General features: G+C 39.9%; 2 protein-coding genes across 6 annotated transcripts in view; both read right to left on the bottom strand.

Annotated features, from left to right (window-relative positions):
* larp1b (La ribonucleoprotein 1B) overlaps window positions 1-10,612 on the bottom strand; it is a 35,625-nt gene extending 25,013 nt beyond the window's left edge. Inside the window, exons 1-8 of one of the 5 annotated variants that reach the window (XM_034110814.2) lie at window positions 10,424-10,610; window positions 9,769-10,126; window positions 7,313-7,374; window positions 5,663-5,719; window positions 4,961-5,207; window positions 2,801-2,953; window positions 1,391-1,522; window positions 505-673 (exon numbers count right to left, since the gene is read on the bottom strand). In XM_034110814.2, coding sequence (XP_033966705.1) covers window positions 505-673; window positions 1,391-1,522; window positions 2,801-2,953; window positions 4,961-5,207; window positions 5,663-5,719; window positions 7,313-7,374; window positions 9,769-10,114 — 1,166 coding nt within the window. In that variant the 5' untranslated portion in view covers window positions 10,115-10,126; window positions 10,424-10,610. Of the gene's footprint in view, window positions 1-504; window positions 674-1,390; window positions 1,523-2,800; window positions 2,954-4,960; window positions 5,208-5,662; window positions 5,720-7,312; window positions 7,375-9,768 lie in introns of all 5 variants that reach the window. The other 4 variants (XM_034110816.2, XM_034110815.2, XM_034110818.2 and 1 more) reach the window with 4 other exon arrangements.
* An 884-nt stretch (window positions 10,613-11,496) lies between these two features.
* The window catches only part of LOC117467279 (phospholipase B1, membrane-associated), a 57,431-nt gene continuing 45,468 nt past the window's right edge, over window positions 11,497-23,459 (bottom strand). Inside the window, exons 4-19 of the mRNA XM_071201633.1 lie at window positions 21,980-22,037; window positions 21,801-21,838; window positions 21,454-21,544; window positions 20,949-21,007; window positions 20,298-20,365; window positions 19,996-20,036; window positions 16,160-16,280; window positions 15,030-15,081; window positions 14,860-14,940; window positions 14,362-14,427; window positions 13,624-13,715; window positions 13,322-13,403; window positions 12,668-12,769; window positions 12,472-12,567; window positions 11,867-11,938; window positions 11,497-11,784 (exon numbers count right to left, since the gene is read on the bottom strand). Coding sequence (XP_071057734.1) covers window positions 11,683-11,784; window positions 11,867-11,938; window positions 12,472-12,567; window positions 12,668-12,769; window positions 13,322-13,403; window positions 13,624-13,715; window positions 14,362-14,427; window positions 14,860-14,940; window positions 15,030-15,081; window positions 16,160-16,280; window positions 19,996-20,036; window positions 20,298-20,365; window positions 20,949-21,007; window positions 21,454-21,544; window positions 21,801-21,838; window positions 21,980-22,037 — 1,221 coding nt within the window. The 3' untranslated portion in view covers window positions 11,497-11,682. The remainder of the gene's footprint in view (window positions 11,785-11,866; window positions 11,939-12,471; window positions 12,568-12,667; window positions 12,770-13,321; window positions 13,404-13,623; window positions 13,716-14,361; window positions 14,428-14,859; window positions 14,941-15,029; window positions 15,082-16,159; window positions 16,281-19,995; window positions 20,037-20,297; window positions 20,366-20,948; window positions 21,008-21,453; window positions 21,545-21,800; window positions 21,839-21,979; window positions 22,038-23,459) is intronic.

Genomic DNA, 23,459 nt, shown 5'->3' on the forward strand with positions numbered 1-23,459 from the left:
TTCAGGTAACGTGAGTTCTGCGCTAAGTGCGTTTGCTCAGGGCTAATTCAGAGCCTTTGTTATTACCCTTATGTTTCGTTTTGCTAAAAATTGTTAATTTTGTCTGACAGCTGAGTTTCTTCCTGTTAAGTGGGTATGACACATTAATAGGTTTTGAAATGTTAAGAAGCCCTCAGACTCTGTTTATTGCAGATGTTGCGATTTTCCCCACGCCCGCGGGGGAATGGGGCTGAACAGGTTAAGCGCAACAACTTGTGGAAATGGCAATGACCTCTTTGTTACTGATTCTTAATTACCCTCTTTCCCTCCAGCTGCAGCAATAATTCATTATATAAATGTCTCATTACAACAAATGGTTGTTTAATTGGTCTAATATAAACCTTGGACGTTTTATAAGTTGTGGGCAAGGAAAACTATTATTTATATTAGGGTATGAATGTTGCCCCTCGTGGAAGTTGTATGTATGTAGATTTTTGTTTTTTACTGTATTCGTCATCTACTCACATTTGGCGTTTGATGTAATCTTTAAGAAGCTTTTGGTCCACCGAGTACATCTGGACCTTGTTGCCGTCGTCGTAGTAGTAAACCATGCTGGAGCCGAACTCTGAGGAGACCTGGACCGAGCCGTCGGACGACAGCGTGTCCCGGGCGCTCTGAGAGTATTCATAGCGGCCTGAGAGCGCAGGAGAAACAGAAGATATATGAGAAACTATAACTGAAATGTTGTTTCCTGGTAAAGAACGTGAAGGGAAACTATTGGCAAAGACACTAGCATATATTTTTGGAAGCGTTTAGTGATAAGGCAAAAGGATAAAAGTATGTTTTGGAAATTAAACCAATTTTTTTTTTTAAAGTAAAGCAAAACTTGCATTAAAAGGTGTTTTGCTCTAAACACCAAACAGATCATTGCAGCATTACCCATAATCCCCTCTGTTTCAGCCCCGTTTCAAAAGTGCTGATTCTCTGTCTGTTACTTTAGATGAAAATAAGGAGCCCCTCCCCACGCCCCTCTGAGAGAGATTTGGTTACAAAGAACACAATGGTGCTCTAGGAGGAGATTCAGGTGATAAGGTGGGGGGGGGGGGGGGGGGGGGGGGGTTACCTTGGTTGCTGATTGGCTAATGGTTACACAAGCCAACAAAATGTGATGACATCATAAAGTGGCCAAAATCTGATCAGCTCATTTTCAGACAGGTTTTTATAGAAATGGATCAGGACAAAAAGAGAGAGAATCTTTGTTCCTGAAACTTTCAGAGTCTCTTTACACAGAGGGGACACATGTTGATGTAGAAGAGACATGAACAAGTGGATTTTGCATAATAGGCGACCTTTAACATTTTTGTCTTATGTTTTCTGTGTGAATGGATTTATCTGGTATAAAAAGTCGTACCTCTTCCACTTCCACGTCCTCTCCCGCGCCCACGACCTTTCCCTCGGCCTCGTACTCCTCCACGGATGCTGCCGCTGTCGCTCCGCACGCTGGAAGCATCGTCCGCCAAGTCCCGCGGCTCTCTTCTCCAACCTGAAAAATCAATCATAAAATAAAAGCTTTGTGTCAAATCTCACAGATGTTTTCATGGAGTGGTTCGAAATAATAAAACCACTCCATGAAAAAAAAACATTCAATAATTGTTTGGGTTTAAATTACTAGAGTTCAAGTTGAGGTCTTTATACCTTAAAACAAAAAGGGGCAATACATTTATACAAATATAATGCAAGATATAATCCTTACATTTGAAAAAGAGTAAATATTTAAATCATTAAAAATTCTTGTTGGTTATTCTCCGCTGGATTGACTTATCAATTAATAAACTTAATTCTGAATGCAGTTACAGTACTGGTGATCACAGGGGGAATTATCTAATGTCTTATTCAGGTTTTACTTGGCATCTAAGCTTGTATTTCTTATGTGGATTTGTATTTTATATAAAGAGGACATTTAATTTAGTTTTTAATACCAAACAATGGTAAAATAATTGTTTATTTAGAACTTCTGTGACCATCAGAAATGTTCCTTTGCACCGACTCAATTAGCTAAGATCTCAGGCACGAGGTAAAGATATGTAAAATATTATCTTACTTACAGAAATCATATGATATCGTACGTTATATGACGCGTTTATCTTCTCTTTTCCTGCCATAATAGTGACAAACTCGTATGTGTAATGTAGGCTGAGGTCAAACAGGCTTTGAAACTTGTCTCTGCAACAAAAATTAAACAAAATAGTAAAAAATATATTTTAACTTACGTTATTCAGTGATTTTATTAAGTTTTAAAAAATGTATGCTTTGCTTTTTTCATTTACAAATGACTTTATTGTAACATTTTATTAAGTATTTTGATTAAATAGTAAAAAATATATATATAAATGTTTGATTATTATATTTTTCGAGATTTTATTTGAAACTATTTGATTGCCATTAGTTTTATTTTAGATTTTAATTATCAATTGTAATTTCTCACGGGCATTGGTAGAAAATAGCGCGTTGTTTTTGTCCGTCTCATTTTGGGCTCGTCGGTCACCTGTGAAGCTCATTGAACTGTAATACTGTGCTAAACAAACATTTCATTGATGAATTGATCAATTCAAGGATAGAAAAACATATTAAAGATTTTAATTTGGTTAGAAGAACATTCACTTTGCCCACAGCTTAATAATTATTCCATACTTTCACCCTGCTTAGCATTAGTATCAGAAAAACAGATAGAGGGGGAGAGGAGGTGAGCAAACACAAAGTGGAGCAAACGGAGAGAGAGAAGGCGGGGACAGAAAACTGCGGAGCTTGCATTGCCACTTACTCCTGCTGCTATCATGCGCCTTGTTATTATGGAGTGTGCGATTGGGCGATGTGGGGTCGGCGGAGTCGGTCTCCGTGTCGCCGCTGGACGTCTTCTCGCCGTCGTCCCGGGACGCGTCCTCCAGCGGCAGAGACACCCACTTACGTTTGTTACCTGGCGATGATTGCACACCGGAAACAGAGAGCGTGAAGAGCTTTGTTTCCAAATAAACAACGCTGGAAGTGTCTCTAAAATAACACTTTCTATCTGTAGCAGCCTCTAAACATTCACCTTGACATACAACTCGAAACCCTTTGAACGACTTTTAGAAGGAAATGTTAGCTGTATTCAGCCTCTTAAATATGGAAACGCCTTCTTTTCTCTGTTTAATATCATATTAAAGTGAATATATTTAGGTATTACACTTACAAAACAACACAATTAAAGACATAAACCTGGACTTTGTGAAACTTGGATGAAAATGTCCACTATTTGTTCCGAAGAAATGACGCTGTAAACCCGGTTTGGAACAAATGAAATCATCAATCTGTATCTTTACAATAAAGATACGCTGGTTACTAAATGTCCTGTTAATAAAAAATAAAATAAAACAAATGTTACTAAATGTACATTACATTTCATTTAGCTGACGCTTTTATCCAAGCGACTTACAATGACCATTCTCCCTGGAGTAACTAAGGGCTAAGTGCCTTAATCAAGGGCACACTAGTGGTGGTGTTCCTGGCGGGATTTGAACCCACAACCTTCCGATCTTCAGCCCACCTCACTATCCATTAGACCACCACTAGCAGCTTCCTTTCACCTCGACATTGAACCCAAAACCCTTTAAGTGACTGAAAAAGTCATTATTTACCATTTTCAGCCTCTCTGTGGTTAGCTTAGCTTAGCATAATGACTGGAAACAGAGGGAAACCGGTAGCCTGGTGCTCTGTCCAAAGTTAACAAAAACTGCCAACAAGAAAACTCTAAACAAATATCTGTACAAAACAAATCCAAGGAGTAAATTAAATGACAACTAACTAATCACAACCAAAAATGTATACACTTTGTCTTCAGTATTAAACAAGATATTTAATTTGGAAATGTTTTGGGTGGATTTGCTCAACTTGAGGGTAAGTGGTTTGACACACAAACACAGTTTTAAGAATTTAAAATCCTGTGGGAATCTACTGTGGGTGAACTCTTCACTTCCTGTGTGGTTAAAGATACTGTGGAGCTCATAAATGGTGTGTCGTTTATTCGCCTCAACAAAGATCGTTACCTGTTATTTTGTTTAAATGTCTATTAAAAAAGCTGGAAGCGAATCAGATGCGAAAGTGAGATAATCAGCAGAAACCATGCACCCACCAATTTGATCAAAACAGTTTCAACATGCTTCCTCTGCGCAGAAATCAGTGCAGGTCATCTCTGTCCAGGGAAAACATTCATCTCCTAATAAAGTTGAATTTGACTCTAGAGCTGCAACTGAACTATCAAAAACTGGCTCAACAGGGATATAAAAGACAACTATTTTGATAATTGATCAATTGTTAATGTATTTTTAAAACAAAAACGGCAGGAAATTAATATTTTAGCATTTAAAATATGGAAAGGTCGGTTTTTTTCTTTTTAAATAAATACAAAATATATATTTTTTTTTACTCTTAAAATCAGGAAATAAATCCTAAACCTAGACTTTGTAGAACTAGAGTGGACATTTGTTCACTTTTTATTAATATTTTAAAGATCAAACCGTTATTTAATACCTAAAACTATCTTTAGTGGGACGGGTGGCACAGTGGTCTGTGCATCTTGATCATCAGATCAAGGGGGGTGCTGGGGAACTCCAGTTCGAAACCCGCTCCTGCCGCCACTGCGTCAGGCCGTTGTGTCCTTGGGCAAGACATTGCATGTATGATATGTGTAATGTGTATTTGTAAAGCGCGTTGAGCATGCGAGGAATTATTATTATTTAGATGCAGCCCTTGTGAAATGTAAGGCAACATTTAAAACCGTAAGACTCTTTTATTCATCTAAAAGTTGAAATTCTGGAGATGAATGATTTCACAGGTCAGAGATTAAATGTGCGTTAACCAAACTTTGATTTGAAGCTACCAAAATCATCTTTATTCATTAAAAAAAGATGCCGTTGATCAAGGTCAGATAGAAAACTCTGCTCACCTTCCCCTCCTCTCTTCTTCAGGCTGCTGCTGCTCTTGGCGTCCGGTCCCACTTTGGACTCTGCGTCTTTGGGCAGCTCAGCGAGCGCGTCGGGCTGAGCCTCCTGGTTCTCTTTACTCTCCCCACCGTCATGGCTACTCTCCGACTTCGTCTCCTTCTCCCCCTTGCGTGTGGCGGGAGGCTTCTTCCCGTTGTTGAGCACATTTTGTTGTTGCTGGAAGATCATATTTGGAGACATCATGTCGGGCTGGGCAATAAGTACTTTTATCAATATCCTGATCTGAGACTTTGGATATTTTTATATCACATTTTCTTTATAAAAAAAAAAAAGAATTCAGTGAATTGGTGTAGATTTCTGAAGACTCCACTGTTTTATTATTCTACTTTACTCACTGATTGAGAAAAAGGCTACACCACAAGTTTTTCTTACAACATTATAGAAAAACTATGTTCCAACAAGATACTTGAAAGGCATTTTTTAGCTTTATGTGATAACAAGCACGTAACTTCCAAAATGTGGCCTTTTTAGAAACTTAAAAAAACAACCCGTTGTACCGAATCCTAAACAAAGACGTATGGTTGCAGTGCTCCATCTAATGAGCAGAAATCAGATAAGCTGCAACCAGCGACGAGTGGTTGCCTTTAATATATTTGATTAAACTAACGTCAGACACACACACCAACAACACACACTCGCCTCACCTCTTTGGCCAGTTCACCAGGAGTGGGCCAGTTTGTGATGTCGCTGAAGTCACCCGACTGTTAAGGAAAAGAAAGAAAAAACACATTAACATCAATCAATTAATTTTGAACCCTGTCACATTTATCGATTTTGATTGTTTTTTTAACGCTGTGTGTGCGTGAGGTGGAGCCTGAATGTGTTTCTAGTAGAAACCATCGTGGGGAAAAGGTGGTAAGTGCTCCGTCTGTCGAGAAAACGCAAACAACTACGATAAACAGTGAATGTGGTACATTTGGACAGCCTGATATGGGATCAAGGTTAGAGTGACGAGGGTTACAGTGAAACTGCACCACAAGTAGGGCTGCGTTTTGGCAACAATCGGCCAATGATACAAAATATACGGCAGTTGCATTTAAATTACAATAGAAACTAAACTAAAATACTTTGAAAACATGTTCTATTTTTACATTTCGGTATATTATAGTGTATTTTAACTTGTTTCTTTAAATGTTATAGTGTGTATTCTATAAATAGCTATATCTCTTCCTGCCATTGATAGGTATATATTTATTTACTATTTAAGTTTTTCTTGACTGTACAATGCCTTGGTGACCTGTGCTTCTGTAACAAAATCATTTCTAAATGTCGTATTTACTGCAATACTTCATTTAGAAAAGGTTAAACTTTTTGGACTTGGCATACAATTTTTTTTTTTTTAATCCAATCTGACTGAATCTTGTTAATGTTTAACTGACACACGTCATGGCTTTTGACTTTAAAATGCAATATTGATTTTAAACAAACAGGTTGGTCCTAAAATATGTGAATAAAGTGAGGCCTAAATAAAGCTGTCATCTTTGACACAACTTTGAAAATGTCAACAACAAAAAAGATTCATCAGTGCAAATTTGCAGAATGAGTGGGTCCTGTTGTAGCCAAATCAATTAAGTGATATTACAAATATATTTAAAAAAGTAACACGCATTTGATCTGTCAAATTAAAAAAGAGACACAAAGCTGATGTCCCCGTTTTAAATTCACCATTGCCTGTGTTCATTTAAATCCTGACATAACACCAATACTTTTTTTCCTCAACCCATTCATTTAAATCCCCTGCAGTGGAAAAACTGGTTGTAAAAGCAACAAAACAGCCAACTTTATACCAGCTAGTGTTTCACATCCTTCATGTCAGCGGCTGGCAGAAAACAAAGAGCTGCAACATGAAACCCTAACACACAGGATTGCATGTGTATCCATCACTTAAAGGGATATTCATTTAGTTTCAACAGAGACATTAGGAATACTTACTTTCAAAATATAATGTGTATAGCAGTTACTCACGCCTGTAAATATATTTTTATGTTGTTTTTCTATTCTTAAACTCAGTCAATATTTACTGTAATTAATTAATTGTTTTCTTTTTTTTTGTTAACTGTAGAGGAAATGAGATAAATACACATTTTCTTCAAGAATTCAAGGTCACAGGACGAGTGATTTATACACTGATGATCATTTGGAGGTGAAATGTCCTTTTAAACAACAACACAAAGTGGGAGTGTGTGTTTATTTTACAGTGTGGCTTTGGGATTTGTAATCAAGATTCAGACATGTAATCTCCCACATTGGGGACATTTGAAAGACATTTGAAAGATGAAGCAGAGAGCGTTTACCTTGCTGGATTTTCTCGTTCTGGGCTTGCTGGGACGGACCACTTTCAGAGCGTTTTGTTGATCTGCAGAACCAATAAATATAAGTGACATACTTGACACAACAAAAAGGTGTTTTAAATCCCCTTTTCTTCACAAACCAGTATTTAACAACCCCTAGTCTGGAAAGGTTGCACAACTGGAGTTACGAAGTCTTCTGCTGCTGTTCTTTCATGCTCTGTTTGCCGAGCACCAATTGGGAATATCTGCCAGTACAGAATGAAAGATAACCTCCCCTAACCCCAAGCCACTGAACTAGTTGAGGGTGTTTTGAGTGCAGCCAGCTGCGGTATGTGGCTGCGTCTCCACGGGCAGCTGCATGCTGGGAGTGGCCCTCTGCAGCCTGACAGTCCCTATCGCTGAGCAGGAGGATGGTAGGATTGATAACGCGCTGCAGGCCAGAGGATTCATGTGAATGGGTGTGTGCTTGTTTTGAGGCTGCATGCAGGCGTCCGCCCTCTGTGCTGCACAGTAACACTTTTGTAAAACGATGCCTGTGCTCTTGTCAGAGTCAGATTTAGCTCCCATGGACTCCCCGCGCTCTGACACACATTCACAACCCAAACTCTGTGCGCCTGTCTCTGAGTGCAACAAGCTGCTGATGTTTACTTTGTAATTACATTTTAGTGTGTTTTTTTCCTAGTTTTGCTTTTCAGAAAGGTTTAGTTTTTGTAACAGAAAGACAAAATGTCACACTAAAATACTGTGCAAGAATGACCATGATGTTTACACCTTTTGTTTTGAGAGTCAACGTCAGGACTCTTTTACTAGCGCACTCTGTAATTCATTTTATTGAGATATATTATTATTAAAAAACAAAAACTAAGTTGACGTTGGTTTTTATGTTTAGTTAGTCACCAGATCATTTTGTTTCAGTTTTTAATTCTAGTACATTTTCACTGCTTACTTTCGTTATATAGTTTCGGTTTTAGTTTTTTCTCAAAGGAAATCATTAGTTAGTTTCAGCTAACTACATTTTTCTCAGCTTATATTTTGAAAGAAAATTTATAAAAATTCTGATATCAAATATTCAATTATTAGAAGGCTAATCAAACATTTTAGTATTTGACTTTCATAATATTCAACTGGGCTTGTAAGAAAGTAAAACAACAAAAAAGTTAAGAGAAGCAGGGGGGCCCAGGAGTGGAAAAAAGACACTACATACTACATTTCCCACAATGCAACAGTGCCTTCCATTACATCCTCCCTGGCTGAAAAACATCAAGTCGGTCCCCAAATTCCAGTTTGTAACACAAACAAATACGCTTGGTTAGAAATGTAATTGCTTGTGTTGAACTCTAAGATAAACCTAATGACATAGTACATACACTTTTTATGACAAACTGTATGTGTAAACATTAAAGTAACCCTTTATTTGTTTGTTTTAATAATCAGTTAAAAGACTAATACTGTAATAGTGGAATCCATACATATCCAAAATGTAGTTTGATCAGTTACTTTTAGCAGTAACTATTTTGACAATCCATTAGTTGTCACAGGAAAACCACAGCATTCATTGGATCAAGTTTCACAATGAAACTGAATGAACATATTATTGTAGAGTGATTATCTTTGTTGTTTTTTTACTGGTGGTTGTATACATTGCTGATGAAAGTTTCAAGTATTTCACATTACTGCTGCAACAGTTGGTCGGCTAATCAATTAGTTAATCGAGAGAAAAATAATTGGCATACCAATTTTGACATTTTTAAAAACCCTTCTCAGTAACAAATGTGGACACTTTTCAGGGCCATTTAATTTCCAATTTCCTTCAATTCATTCAGTTAATGATTCATTACAGACATACTAAGTCATTAGTCTTAACCCTCACCTACTTCTTTAACTCTCCACCTGCCCAACACCTTGCTCACATGCTTTCAGCAGTGACAGTGGAGCAGGAGGCTGGTGGGAGGAACTGCAGGCAGCCTGGCCATTGGACATGCAAAACGTGTCTTTACAGCAGCAGCAGCAGCAGCTAGCCATGGCTGTCTTAGCTTTTCCCCTTTATTACCCAGAGACAGCACACACATTAGGCTGCTTTTGGACTCGATGCTTTCCTCCCCATGTGATGCATTTAACCAACAATAGGGGATCAGTGTGAGAGCAATACATTGGGAGCTAAATTAAAAGAAGTGGTCGGCAATCAACACGTGGTGCTGCGGGGCAATCCGAGTACAGGGGGGAGGGGAGGGTATGGGGGAAATATGCTACCATAAACACCTCTTGACATTCAAGTTTACACACTTCATTCAACCCTTTTAAAAAAAAGCTTAAGTGAGGTATGATAAGGATTTCTGTGCAGGGGGGAGCTGTCAAAATGCTGCAACAACGTGCTCACACTACTGCCGTTAGTAGTAATCATATTGTCACAGTTAAATCACTTTGATCACATATGTAGACATTATAAAAAAGCATCTCACCTTTCTCCTGGGAGTTGTTGATGTTATTGCTCGGCACCCTGCCTGTCGTCCTCTTAGTCCACGGGTTGACTTTCGGCGGAGGAGCTTCCACAACTTTGCTCTTCACCGCCTCCACAGCCGAGTCAGCGGTGCTGCTTTGGTCATTTTCTTTGTCGTTTTCTTTGCATTTCTTGTGCGTGTCCGCCTCGGTGTTGCTGTGGTCGTCGTCTAGCTGCTTCTCCGTCTGCTTTTCTCCATGCTGCTCCTCCTGAGCCTCTGCCTCGATCTTGTTTGGGTTCTTCTCCTCGGAGCTGGCCGCTGTCAAACCAGCCGATCCGACCAGACTGCACTCAACCTCTGTGGACATCCTGCTAGTCTCCTAACAGTACACAGTGTTAAATCCAGTGTGAAGATTTAGTCCTTGCTCTTTTATCCCAGAGAATCCCGTGAGAAGCGTAGGGGGAGACCACATCCACAACTTGAGGTAAACAACTCTTAGGGCTGGACCTCGTTAGCCAGCAAGAAGTAGCTTCTGAAGCTAACAGTTAGCCAGCTAGCCGAAAGTAGCTCCTAAAGCTAACAGTTAGCCAGCTAGCTAACCATGCACCAAATCAACGAGATTAAATGTCTCTATTTCAGCTTTAAATCCTCAGTTTTAACATCAACAAGTAGTTACCTCAGAGTCTCTGGTCAGCCACCATGAAGACGACACGATGTGGTTTAGTTTGCCTGCGAGTTTTCTGTCACTTTTCTTTAAAAAACAAACTCCCACAGCGACCTCCTCGCTGTCTCTCTCTCTGGTTTCAGCTCCACGCTCCCAGCAGAGAAGAGCTCGTGCATCCAGCTGCTGTCTGCTGTAAACAGTGACTCTGCTGCCCCCAAGGCCACGCGCAGGTACTGGATTAATGTACAGTATATCTCTATGATATTTATACTTATGATTTATACCCTAGAAATTGCCTAGAGATGCCTGCAGAAGCAATGTTGGGTTAATTATGGACATGTTGACTGACTGACTGAAGCTTATTTACCTCTACCACTATGAAACTGTTCCTAGTTAATTACTGACATTAAGACAATTCTTTTTGTATTTATATTTTATTACAAATGTTGTCATTTTCTTAAACCAGAAAATACTGTTAACAGCCATACAAATCATGTTAACTTTTTTTTAAATGTGAAACAATATGTAAATCAAGCTATAAATGACATATGAACACATTTGTGTAAAAACCTTCAGAATATAGAAAGGAATTACACTATGAAGCTTGGTGTACAGTATGTAACTTTGGAGACGATTTATACAACATTATGTTGTATGTATGTTGTATTTGACTGTATATGCATTGACGTTTCTGAGGCGTTTGTGTAAAGGTACAGTAAGTGTACAAGTGTGTGACAAAGTCAGCATGTATAAAATAGACAAAGTCATATATATACATATTTTAATGTGAAAATGTTACATTTTATACATTTACTTCTGTGTCGACATAATAACACATGGGTCCAAAAAATCAGTTCAATGATAAAACCAGAACATATTTAATGGTTATGGATTTTCAAGAAAAAGCTGCAGGTTAAAATATTAATTTTGTTATTCTAGTATATATTAACAACAAGGGGAACAAGTCTTAATTTAAGTTATGAGTTTATTTATTTAGAATCAGCAAATACACATTTATTATTGGTTTTCATAAACAAATATTTTAGTTTTATTCTTTACATTCATTTAAATATTTTTATTTTTGTGTGAACAAAACTCATTAATTTGCCTATTTTTTTATTCTGTTCCAAAAACATAATTTGTATTTCTTTAATTTTCTTAATATATTTTTTTACTAAACCCACAATAATTTTTTTATTACATCATCATTCACACATAGTTCCCTGAGATTGTTTTAGGATTGGTTTCTGTGCCTTTCTCTGCCTGTTGAACTACAGATAATGAAACCCAGAGATCAGAAACATCGTCAGCGCCACAGAGGAATGCTTCGGTGCAGACGACGCGACTCGAGGTCTGGTGTAGATGTAAGGATGCTCCAGGAGAAAAGGAAAGATACTGATTATCTTATGTACAAACACAAATACTTAAAGATACAAAATGACAGTTCTTTTGTACCTTTGTTGGGCAGATGAGTTGTATTGGCTCTGAAAAACTCTTTATTTTCTCTTTCTCTCCGTTAGCCTGGAACTGAGGAAGAATTGTGTTTACATTTGGAGAATCAGAAAAAAGAGCAATTTCTCTCAGCATGAATACAGCGATGGCACGCTTCTATATTTTTAGGAATACACAGTATTTTGTATCTGTTCCAAACCCAAATCAGCCGCTTTTTATGAAAACTACTAATACAGATATATATTAGCCTCTATTTCACTTTTAGCCAACTAAAATAGAATAGAATAGAATATCTTTATTGTCATCACACATCAGTGTAACAAAATTCAGTTGGCATCTCTCACTGCAGTACATAAATAAGAACACATCCATATAAGCAGTGATAAAGCAGAGATAGTAGCAATAATCAGGGTCATCACTTAAATGCACTTTACCAGAATGTTAAAATACATTTTTAAGGATTATTTAATAAAGAAAAGCTACAATGTTTAAATATAAATAGTTACTAAAAATATCTGTTTGATACTTAATAAATATACAAATAAATAACATATGGTATTTTTGGCTGCAGTCTTTGAAAAAACATAATACAACTAATAAAACCTCACCATGTTGTTCCACAGTCCCTTAGCCAGCTCTTCATGTCCTTTAACAGTGAAGTGGAAACAATCTGCCGTGAAGAAACTCAAGTCAATCGTCCCGTCCTGAAGTACAAACAAAATAATTACAAATAGGTATTGTTAGTGCAAACAAAAGGCAACACGTGAATGGTGGTGTAAATGTTTCTTTGTGTGTGAGACTCACAGGAAGTGTTGGAGATACGGCCTTCTCTAAATAAGGCTGCAGAACAACAGCAAAGTCCTTTTTGAAGAAACGCTCGCCGTGCAGAAGCTTCTCTAATCTCCTCTGTAAAGAACGGAGGTCCAAATCACCTCAGAGTTTTACTGCCTGATAGCATGACATCTATACCGGGTTTCTTTGTAGTAACTGTGCATCATAAAGCTGTTCAATCCTTTTGGGGAGTACATAACTCTACTCAATTAAATACACATATTTATAAAAACAGCCCACATTTTTATGAATTATTATTACAGTACAAGTATTATTCTGAAGAATCACTATTTGTCAAAATATCAAAAAGAACTTGACATGTTATGCTCATTTTCAGGTTCATATTTGTATGTTGTGTCTCTACTTTGACATGTCTCCATGCTTTAATGCTGCAGCACCTATTTTCACCCTCTGTCTGAAACCAGAGCCCAGTCTGCTCTGATTGGTTAGCTGGCCGGCTCTGTTGTGATTGGTCAACTGCTTAGTGATGTCCCGCCCCTTAGCCTCTCACATAAAATGTCTTGAAGTGCTAGCCAATAGGAGCGTGAGACATAGTGATGTCAGTAAGTGTTGGAAATAAACAAAGAAGTCCAATGGAGGCGTTTCAGGCAGAACATTTTCTCTCACCTGAAATTCGTAGTTAACCTCGACCAGCTCCTTCAGCTCAGGGGAGTTTTCTTCAGCTTGGACGAGACACGAGCAGAAACTCCTGAGAGCAGAACATCAGATTATCAGATCAATTATGATTTGTAATCCTCAAAGATTTGGACACAGACATAAGGCAGGGCAAATAAAAACCCCTCACTGTACAACAGGATTCCGGATTTAGTACTTGAGTAAATGTATATCTATATTTTAAGATATTCTGGTGGTAATAGCTAGATCCTGCAGGGGTTTATATTAACAGATTATTAAAAAGCAGAGGTAACTTTTGCAGCTGACAGCCGAGTGTCGGCCTCTGGACGTCTCTGAGAGGCTTCATGGGGAAAATCTGCACCATGTTGACGATCGTCCTGGGGATCTGAAACCAGAACAAAAACATTTACCACTAGTTTCAGTAGGATAGAGGTAGAAAGGACAAACTGTTCCCAAAGAGTAAAAGGGGAGGGGAACATTTCACATGTATGCATATGCACTGAGGTTAATGCTTTAACATTTGTGCAACTTCTGTCCTGGTTTGACTGTTAATAAAGCATACATTATCACCCAAATATTGGTTATACCTCTTAAGCCAACTTCATTCAACCTCATAACCACACTTTTTACTTTGAAAGTATGGTCAATATACCTCGGTTACACAAAATGAAACCTTACATTTCAGTTAAAAATGGCAGCACATATTTCTTTACTATAGTATTTCTGCTTCACTGTAAAAAAAAGAATAATCTCTTAGTTGTTTGAGTTGAGCCCTCTTTTATTTGTTTCTATTTTAAGCCACGTACAGCACCAGTCTAAACAAAGGATGGGAATCTCAATCCAAACACAAAGTCATATCTTTTAGATAACAAACAAAGGGAAAATATGAAAAATATGAAAATGAGGATACCACATGCATCATTTAAGTATGATGATGTGAGCATTGAGTAGTGATGGGTGAAGTAATTATGCATTATTTTAGTCAGGTAATATATTTTAGAACTGTTTTGAGGTACTTCATAAAATCTCACCTCCTTCATCATCATGTCCAGAGCTTCTGTCATGTGGTGAATGAATCTGTCAGGGGAGAACAGAGTCTGTGGAGAGGGGAGAGGAGGCTCAGATTTATAGTCTGATATCTTTCAAATCTGATATTCTCTCAGATTCAAACTGTACATTTGCAGAAGGAAAACTCAGAAATGTACAAGAAAATATCCTTAAATTATAAAGACACACATTTATAACAAAAAACTAATTTATTTGTAAAATGATGTGGATTCCTGATTTAAAAAACACATTTTCTTTCCTTTGTTTTGTACATTTAAAATAATTTCTGTTTAATTTGTGGGATTTTCGTAAAAAATGAACCCATAAATGTAGGATTTTAATTTGGAAAATTGTGAGGGTTTTATTTTTGATCTCTGATTTAATTCACTTCCTCTAGCTTGATTTTGAACAAGCAAAACAAAATGTGGCCCTCAAATGCCGTTGTACAATACAGACTTTTTACTCAAATAAAACACCCCTACTTTGTCTTTACAGTAATCACAGATGTCGTTCATGCCGATCATCATCGTCACCACCTTCCAGTCCTCTTCAAAGTTCAGACCCTGAAGGAGAGTTGATGTTGAACGTCACATAAATAAAGTTTAAATTATGATTGTGAATCATCTAATGAGCAGAGTGAGATGAGATTTACGGGATAGGACTTGAACGTGTCGATCATGTGTCTTATCTGATCAGAGACGTTTCTGTAGAAGAACAAACATGAGTCACAACATCAATAAAACATTATCAAATCATTTACAACTAAACTTGAACTTAAAGGTAGGGTAGGTAATTCACTTCAGAAACACTTGTTATATTCCATGGAAAGCTCTTAACATCCCGATAGCAATGACTACATTAAATGCTTTGACAATAAACATACAAATATTTCATCTGTGGAAGCCGTGGCGCTGTAAAAAGCACGACCAATCATCTGCCTCGGCCCGGCTAAAATAACTGGATGGCCTACCTGCCTGTGCACAAATTTATCTCGTGCCCTCATTGGTCATCATGTGCGCGTTCGTGTGTGTTGGAGGAGGGGCTCTGTAAGGAAGTCTGAAGGAAGGGGCAGATTTGTTCCGGTTGTGCACTCGAGCTGGTTTCTCCATTATTTTCTTAACTACGTTACCTTCCCTACCTTTGAAGGCATTAAGAGGGCACTCAGTGTCTCCTTAAAGATTCCTACATTTGCATGATAAATAATTATATTTTATTGGTTTTAATTATGTACTTTAGTTCACAATTTACTCCATATTTTATACAAGTCTGGTTTGTGTTTTTTTTGTGTTACAGCGATTTTGTCTGCTCTTGTATAGTTTTATTATAAATCACCCCCAACATTTCCAAATATTCCCTTGACAGTTTGAAGCTCCACATAGCCTACAGTTACCATACAGAAGCACACATGTACATGTAAAATAAAGTTTAATAAAACAATTGGCAAGAAGCCAGAGCAATGAAAACAAAACGCCTCCATAATAATAATTTGGATGGAAAAATGCCTAATTATAATTTAAAAAAAACATCTCTCTATTTTTTACTTAATTGTATTTATTTATCTTTTACTTATTTATTAATTTGTATTCATTTATTTACTTATTTTTATTTATTTATTTCAAAACACATTTCCTTATTTTCCTTACATTAAGGAAATGTGTTTTGAAATAAATAAATACAAATAAGTAAATAAATGAATACAAATTAATAAAGAAATAAAAATAAGTAAAATATAAATAAATACAATTAAGTAAATAAATAATAAATAAAGAGTGTTTGTCTCACAGTGTGTTGTGTCCGGTGACGGCGAAGTTGAACCCGGTCTCGTTGACGGTCGCCGGCTGACCGTGGAGCATCCGAACCGGGGACGGACCCAGCAGCTCGGGGCTGAACAGTTTGAAAATATCTAGACAATAAGACAATCAAACATTACAAAAATAAAAATAAATACCTGAGTAAAGAAGCGAGGATCCGTGGATTTTATCAACTAATACGTCAAATATTTTACCAAGATATAAAAACATAGATCAAAGCCATGTCTTCCATAAGTTTAAGTTTCACTGTTATTTCAGTTCTCTGAAGAACCAGCACCTTACCGTGGTAGAGAGGTTTGTGTACCCTGATGAACCTGGGGGCTGTGTTGTCTGGAACCTTGTGTTCCTGGTAGGGTCTCCCATGGCAAATTGGTCTCAGGCAAGGGGCCAGACTAAGATTGGTTCAAAAGACCTCATGAAAGACGACACAAGAAGTGAGGATACCCGGCCCGGAGGAAGCCCGGGGTCCCTTTCTGGAGCCAGGCCCAGAAGGAGGACTCGTCGGCTAGCGTCTGGTGGCCGGGCTTGCCACGGAGCCCGGCCGGGCCCAGCCCGAAAAGGCAACGTGGGCAATAACTCCTCTTCTCCGTCCCGCGGGCCCACCACCTACGGGAAACAGCGATGGACCAGACCCGGGCGACAGAAGCTGGCTTTGGGGACGTGGAACGTCACCTCTCTGGGGGGGAAGGAGCCGGAGCTTGTGCGGGAGGTGGAGCGTTACCAGTTGGATCTGGTTGGGCTCACCTCTACGCACAGCGTCGGCTCTGGAACCTTACTTCTGGATAGGAGTTGGACTCTATTCTTCTCCGGAGTTGCTCAAGGTGTGAGGCGCCGGGCGGGTGTGGGGATACTCACAAGACCCCGGTTAGGTGCTTCGTTGTTGGAGTTTACCCCAGTGGACGAGAGGGTCGCCTCCCTACGCCTGCGGGTTATGGGGGGGAAAACTCTGACTGTTGTGTGTGCTTATGCACCCAACAGCAGTTCAGAGTATACGGCCTTCTTGGAGACCCTGGAAAGAGTCCTGTATGGGGCTCCTGAAGGGGACTCTTTAATCTTGCTGGGAGACTTCAACGCACATGTGGGCAATGATGGAGACACTTGGAGGGGCGTGATTGGGAGGAACGGCCCCCCTGATCTGAACCGGAGTGGTGGTTTGTTACTGGACTTCTGTGCTAGTCATGGATTGGCCATAACAAACACCATGTTCGAACATAAGGATGCTCATAAGTGTACGTGGTACCAGAGCACCCTAGGCAGAAGGTCCATGATCGATTTCGTTATCGTATCATCGGACCTGAGGCCGTATGTTTTGGACACTCGGGTAAAGAGAGGGGCGGAGTTGTCAACTGATCACCATCTGGTGGTGAGTTGGGTCGAGTGGCGGGGAAGCCTCTGGATAGACCTGGTAAGCCCAAACGTGTAGTTCGGGTGAACTGGGAACGTCTGGAGGAGGCCCAAGTTCAGGAGGCCTTCAACTCACACCTCCGGCGGAGCTTTTCGGGCATTCCTGTGGAGGTTGGGGACATTGAACCAGAGTGGTCGGTGTTCAAAGCCTCTATTGCCGAAGCCACGGCGGGGAGCTGTGGTCTCAAGGTCCTAGGTGCCTCAAGGGGCGGTAACCCTCGAACCTCCTGGTGGACACCGGTGGTCAGGGAAGCCGTCCGACTGAAGAAGGAGGCCTTAAGGGATTTGTTATCCCGGGGGACTCCCGAGGCAGTTGCAAGGTACCGACAGGCCCGAAGGGCAGCAGCCTCATCCGTGGCTGAGGCAAAGCAGCGGGTGTGGGAGAAGTTCGGAGAAGACATGGAGAAGGACTTTCGGGCGGCACCAAAGTTGTTCTGGAAAACTGTCCGACACCTCAGGAGGGGGAAGCAGGGAACCATCCAAGCTGTGTACAGTAAGGACGGGACGTTGTTGACCTCAACTGATGGAGTGTTAGGGCGTTGGAAGGAACACTTTGAGGAACTCCTCAACCCGACAACTCCGCCCTCTATGTTAGAGGCAGAGCTGGAGTATGACGGGGGATCAACACCAGTCTCCCGGGGGGAGGTCACTGAGGTCGTCAAACAACTCCACAGTGGCAAAGCCCCGGGGGTGGATGAGGTCCGCCCTGAAATGCTGAAGGCTCTGGGTGTTGAGGGACTGTCATGGTTGACACGTCTCATCAACGTTGCGTGGAAGTCGGAAACAGTACCGAAGGAGTGGCAGACCGGGGTGGTGGTTCCCCTTTTTAAAAAGGGGGGTCAGAGGGTGTGTGCCAATTACAGAGGCATCACACTACTCAGCCTCCCCGGGAAAGTTTACTCCAAGGTACTCGAAAGGAGGGTCAGGCCGATTGTCGAACCTCAGATTGAGGAGGAACAATCGTATTCCGTCCTGGTCGTGGAACAGCGGATCAGCTTTTTACTCTCGCAAGGATCCTGGAGGGGGCCTGGGAGTACGCTTATCCGGTCTACATGTGTTTTGTAGACTTGGAGAAGGCATATGACCGAGTTCCCAGGGAGTTACTGTGGGAGGTGCTGCGGGAGTATGGGGTGAGGGGGTCTCTACTCAGGGCCATCCAATCTCTGTATTCCCAAAGCGAGAGCTGTGTCCGGGTCCTCGGCAGTAAGTCGGACCCATTTCCGGTGAGGGTTGGCCTCCGCCAGGGCTGCGCTTTGTCACGAATCCTGTTTGTAATATACATGGATCGGATTTCGAGGCGTAGTCGTGGGGGAGGGGGTCTGCAGTTCGGTGGACTAAGGATTGCACCACTGCTTTTTGCAGATGATGTGGTTCTAATGGCTTCATCGGTCTGCGACCTTCAGCACTCACTGGATCGGTTCGCAACTGAGTGTGAAGCGGCTGGGATGAGGATCAGCACCTCCAAATCTGAGGCCATGGTTCTCAGCAGGAAACCGATGGACTGTCCACTCCAAGTAGGGAATGAGTCCTTACCCCAAGTGAAGGAGTTCAAGTATCTCGGGGTCTTGTTCTGGAGTGAGGGAACAATGGAGCGTGAGATGGGCCGGAGAATCGGAGCAGCGGGAGCGGTACTGCAGTCGCTTTACCGCACCGTTGTGACAAAAAGGGAGCTGAGCCAGAAGGCAAAGCTCTCTGTCTACCGGGCCATTTTCGTTCCTTCCCTCACCTATGGTCGTGAAGGATGGGTCATGACCGAAAGAACGAGATCGCGGATACAAGCGGCCGAGATGGGTTTCCTCCGCAGGGTGGCTGGTGTCTCCCTTAGGGATAAGGTGAGAAGTTCAGTCATCAGGGAGGGACTCGGAGTTGAGCCGCTCCTCCTTCGCGTCGAAAGGAGCCAGTTGAGGTGGTTCGGGCACCTAGTTAGGATGCCACCTGGGTGACTCCCTAGGGAGGTGTTCCAGGCACGTCCAGCTGGGAAGAGACCAAGGGGTAGACCTAGGACCAGGTGGAGGGATTATATCTCTTCGCTGGCCTGGGAGTGCCTTGGGATCCCCCAGTCAGAGCTGGTTGATGTCGCCAGGGAAAAGAAAGTTTGGGGCTCTCTGCTGGAACTGCTACCCCCGCGACCCGACCACGGATAAGCGGGAGAAGATGGATGGATGTTATTTCAGTCACAAATTATCTAAAGTTCAGCGTTAAAATAATTTTTGCAGGTGATTTTTGTTTTGTTTTGAAGTTCATTTTCATTCAATCTTTTGTTTTGATTGAGATGTGTTAACACTGGGCTGGACTTTAAATATATATTTATACATTTAATTAACACTGAATTATATTTTCTTACAGTGTTAGGCCTTGATCATTTTTCACTTCTTGGTTATTTTTGGACCTTAAATTACTTACTGGCCAGTGTGACATTTTGATACGTCCCATATCCTCCGATGCTAAAACAGAAAGAGACTCAGATTGTAATGAATAGAATCAGACCAGTAAAACATACATAATCATAACAGCACTTACAATGTGACTGGAAAGATAAGATAATGTTAAATCAGAATCAATCGATTAGCACCTTTTAAAACTGGTTACTGTTATAAATCCTCTGATTTACAGACAGCTGATATTCAGAGGATAGTTTGAGTTTTTGAATGTTTTATAAATAATATCCTATGGAGTATTCATTTGGAGCCGTGGCGCTGTTTTACCTCCAAGATACGTGGCGAAATTCAAAAGGTATGGATAAAACCGTAGAGCCATTGGCACCAATAGCTGTCTGCAAGAAAAAAACATACAGGCAATATTTTAAAAGCAGAAGTCTTCATTACTACTAATATTATTCAATAACAATAACAGTAGTTTGTAACTAGTTACATTTACACTAAGTACAATTTTGATATCCTTTATTTGAGCACTTTCAGTTTGTGCTTTTTACTCTTCCACAGTTAGTTTTTTACCTTTATTCACTTTCACAAATTTGGATCATTACAACCAAAACTATCAAAGAACTTTTAAATGTGATGTTTTGTCCCAAATGAACCTATGAAAGTACACCTAAAAAGAATATTCGATTTAACAACAGAAAACAAATAAGATAAATAAATGCAAAATATAACCAACAAAGAAGTTATGATGTGTTATTATGATAAAGATAAGACTTAATTGATCCCTTGTGACATTTACAAGCTTCACAACAGTATATAAAAAACAATAAGCTCCTCTTTTATTAGTGGCAACACATATGACAACAATTATATCATATTATTATATTTTTCTGAAATGGGCTGCATAACGTTTACTTTAATTGCGATTCTTATTCTTTCACATCAGTAACTTTTTGAATGCAGTACTTCACTCACAGTTAAAGAGTCTCCCAGTGCGGCGATGACTTTGATATCTGCAGGTTTGACATATTCAACTAGAAAGAAAAGAAAACAATAAAAACAGTCAGACTCAAAACATATACACATGTTTGAGAGCTCTGATAACCTTGAACAGGGTATATTACAGCGACATTAAAAGGCACACTCAATGTTCAAGCAGACTATCTCAGTCAAATATCCCACATTTCTCAAATGCCTTCATTTTGCATCTGCACACATTTGATCTCATACAAACTTTTCAAGAATTATAAAAGGATTAAAAAAGACATTTGTAAATCAAAAGTGTTCAGCATGTTTGAACCACTTCTTCTTTGTACTCACATAAAAGGTATTTAAGACCTTCCAAGCATTGACATGTTGGTGAAAGAAGTATCAATAAAGTCTTATGTTAATATATGATATAGTTGTTAAGTGCAATTTAAGTGACAAACCAGAGTACATTACTAGAGTTAAAGTACTTAGTAACTCAGAGGACCCTCACCTGAGGTGGGGACGCTGGGAGATGGAGTCATATCAGGACAGATGAAGGGTGGATGAAGAGGCTGGTGGAGGAAATCTGTTCCTAAAACATCCTGCAGAGAAGAAATATGTTCTGTAGGTTTTGTTTTCATTTAAAAAAAGATGTAACATGGAGATATTTGTCACCTTTGAGAAACTTGTTCTCCATAAAGATAACTCATACATCATCATGTGACTCATTTCATTTAGTAAATTGGAGATTTTAAGTAGAATAATACAATTTTGGCATCGTATATTTCAGTTTCAGTATTGATTTGTATACTTAGACAGGTAAATATAAGGAGTTAAATAACAAGATGGAGACAATACCTGATGGAAAGGTTCATCTACTTCCTTTAAAGTGTAGCCTGCAAGAAACAAGAAAAAAGTATAAATACATGTTGAATAAACTGCAGATAAACTGGTTAAAATTCACTCTGTAAAAGATGAGTTGTTTTTAGTAGAAACTTTGTGTGTTACCTTTCACGCTCATATAGTTTAACACTCACCGTCTACACGACATGCTGCTCCTAAACAGACTGCAAACAGCACACGTGTTGTCAACATCTTGTCCAAATTGAAAAGCAGATTTAAAGATTTTAAATTGCATAAAGTCGTCCTCCGGGTATGAAGCTTTATCGTGACAAAAACCCTCGGTAAATGAAGACTGATTAACGTTATCTTTTACCTTTGAAGTCATTAGGCCGAGTTCTATACTGCGGAGACTCTGCTGCGGATAATCGATTTATAATAGCAGACAAAGTTGAACCAGGAGTAAGATACTTACAGGATTTTTTACATGAATATTCCAGCCAATCTCTGTTTTGAAACCATGAGCTGCAAAATGAGCGCCTTACCCCACTGTACAGGCGAGTTGGGTACTTTTTTTAATATACCTTGGCAGGTTCTGTTTTGCAGAGGTCCTCTGGCACTTGCGGGCCGCCGAGGGGTGGCGGTGTTTAGGGTAACGAAGACGGCTGCGGCTGCTCCGCCTCTGTGGGCGAGGCGGGCCGGCTTAAATTCCCATCACTCTTGTTCGTTCTCTCTATGTCTGGTCATATATCAATCTGTTCCACGTAGCGCGCCCCCTAGAGGCCTGGAGCACTTCCGGAATGTTTTTTTTTGTATGTGTTTTGGGATTTGTATGTGCTTTGGACTTTGCATATCGTGCAGTGTTTTTTTGTTGCGTTTGTTTTCGGGGTTTGTGTGTTGTATTTAGTTTGCATCATTTCTGTAAATGCAGAGTTTTTCTGTTGTATTTGTTTTCAGGGTTTGTTTGTTTTTCATTTCATTATTTGCAGGTGTTTCCTGCTAATGTGTGCGTTTTGGGCCGTTGTTCCGCGTTTGCACCTGCCGGACACCGTACCTTGCAGATGACGAACGCGCAGTGGCACAGGTCACGCGCACCTGACATAATAACGTAATAACATATGCTAATCATAAATCTATCGATCATAAATCTATCGATTAGATGTATGATGAATAAAAGTAGGATAGACATGTGGATATTATCCGGCTGAACACAACGTGCATTTATCTAACAGGTTCGTTTTCCACAGACCTTATTTCGAGCTATTTTCCAAAATCCTATGGAGAAATCCCATTGCTTTCTGTCGAGAGAATCCGAGCGCAGCTTACTTCCGGGTTTTAGGACGCGTCACTGCACCACTTGCATAGACCTCACAGCGGGCGGAACTTGTCATAAAGTCCGCGAAAATAAAGCCCGCTCAGATCAAGATATGATTGGTCAATTGTACTGTCATTTGACATTACTCTCTCGTTGAGTTACTATAGCTGGCCCTCTGTGAATGTAGAGAGGGACCAAGCTCTCCCGTCTTCACAGTAACTTGCAGAGACGGCATTTAACCCTTCACATTCTAACAGAAACTGAACAGGCAGATTCGAAGGATTTATTTGTTTGGAAATGTTATTTTTTTTTTATGTTTTCAAATATATATTTTTTAAATATCTTAGGCCCTCACAGAGAGC

This window comes from Pseudochaenichthys georgianus, chromosome 22 (genome assembly GCF_902827115.2).
Source record: "Pseudochaenichthys georgianus chromosome 22, fPseGeo1.2, whole genome shotgun sequence".
Lineage (NCBI taxonomy): Eukaryota > Metazoa > Chordata > Actinopteri > Perciformes > Channichthyidae > Pseudochaenichthys > Pseudochaenichthys georgianus.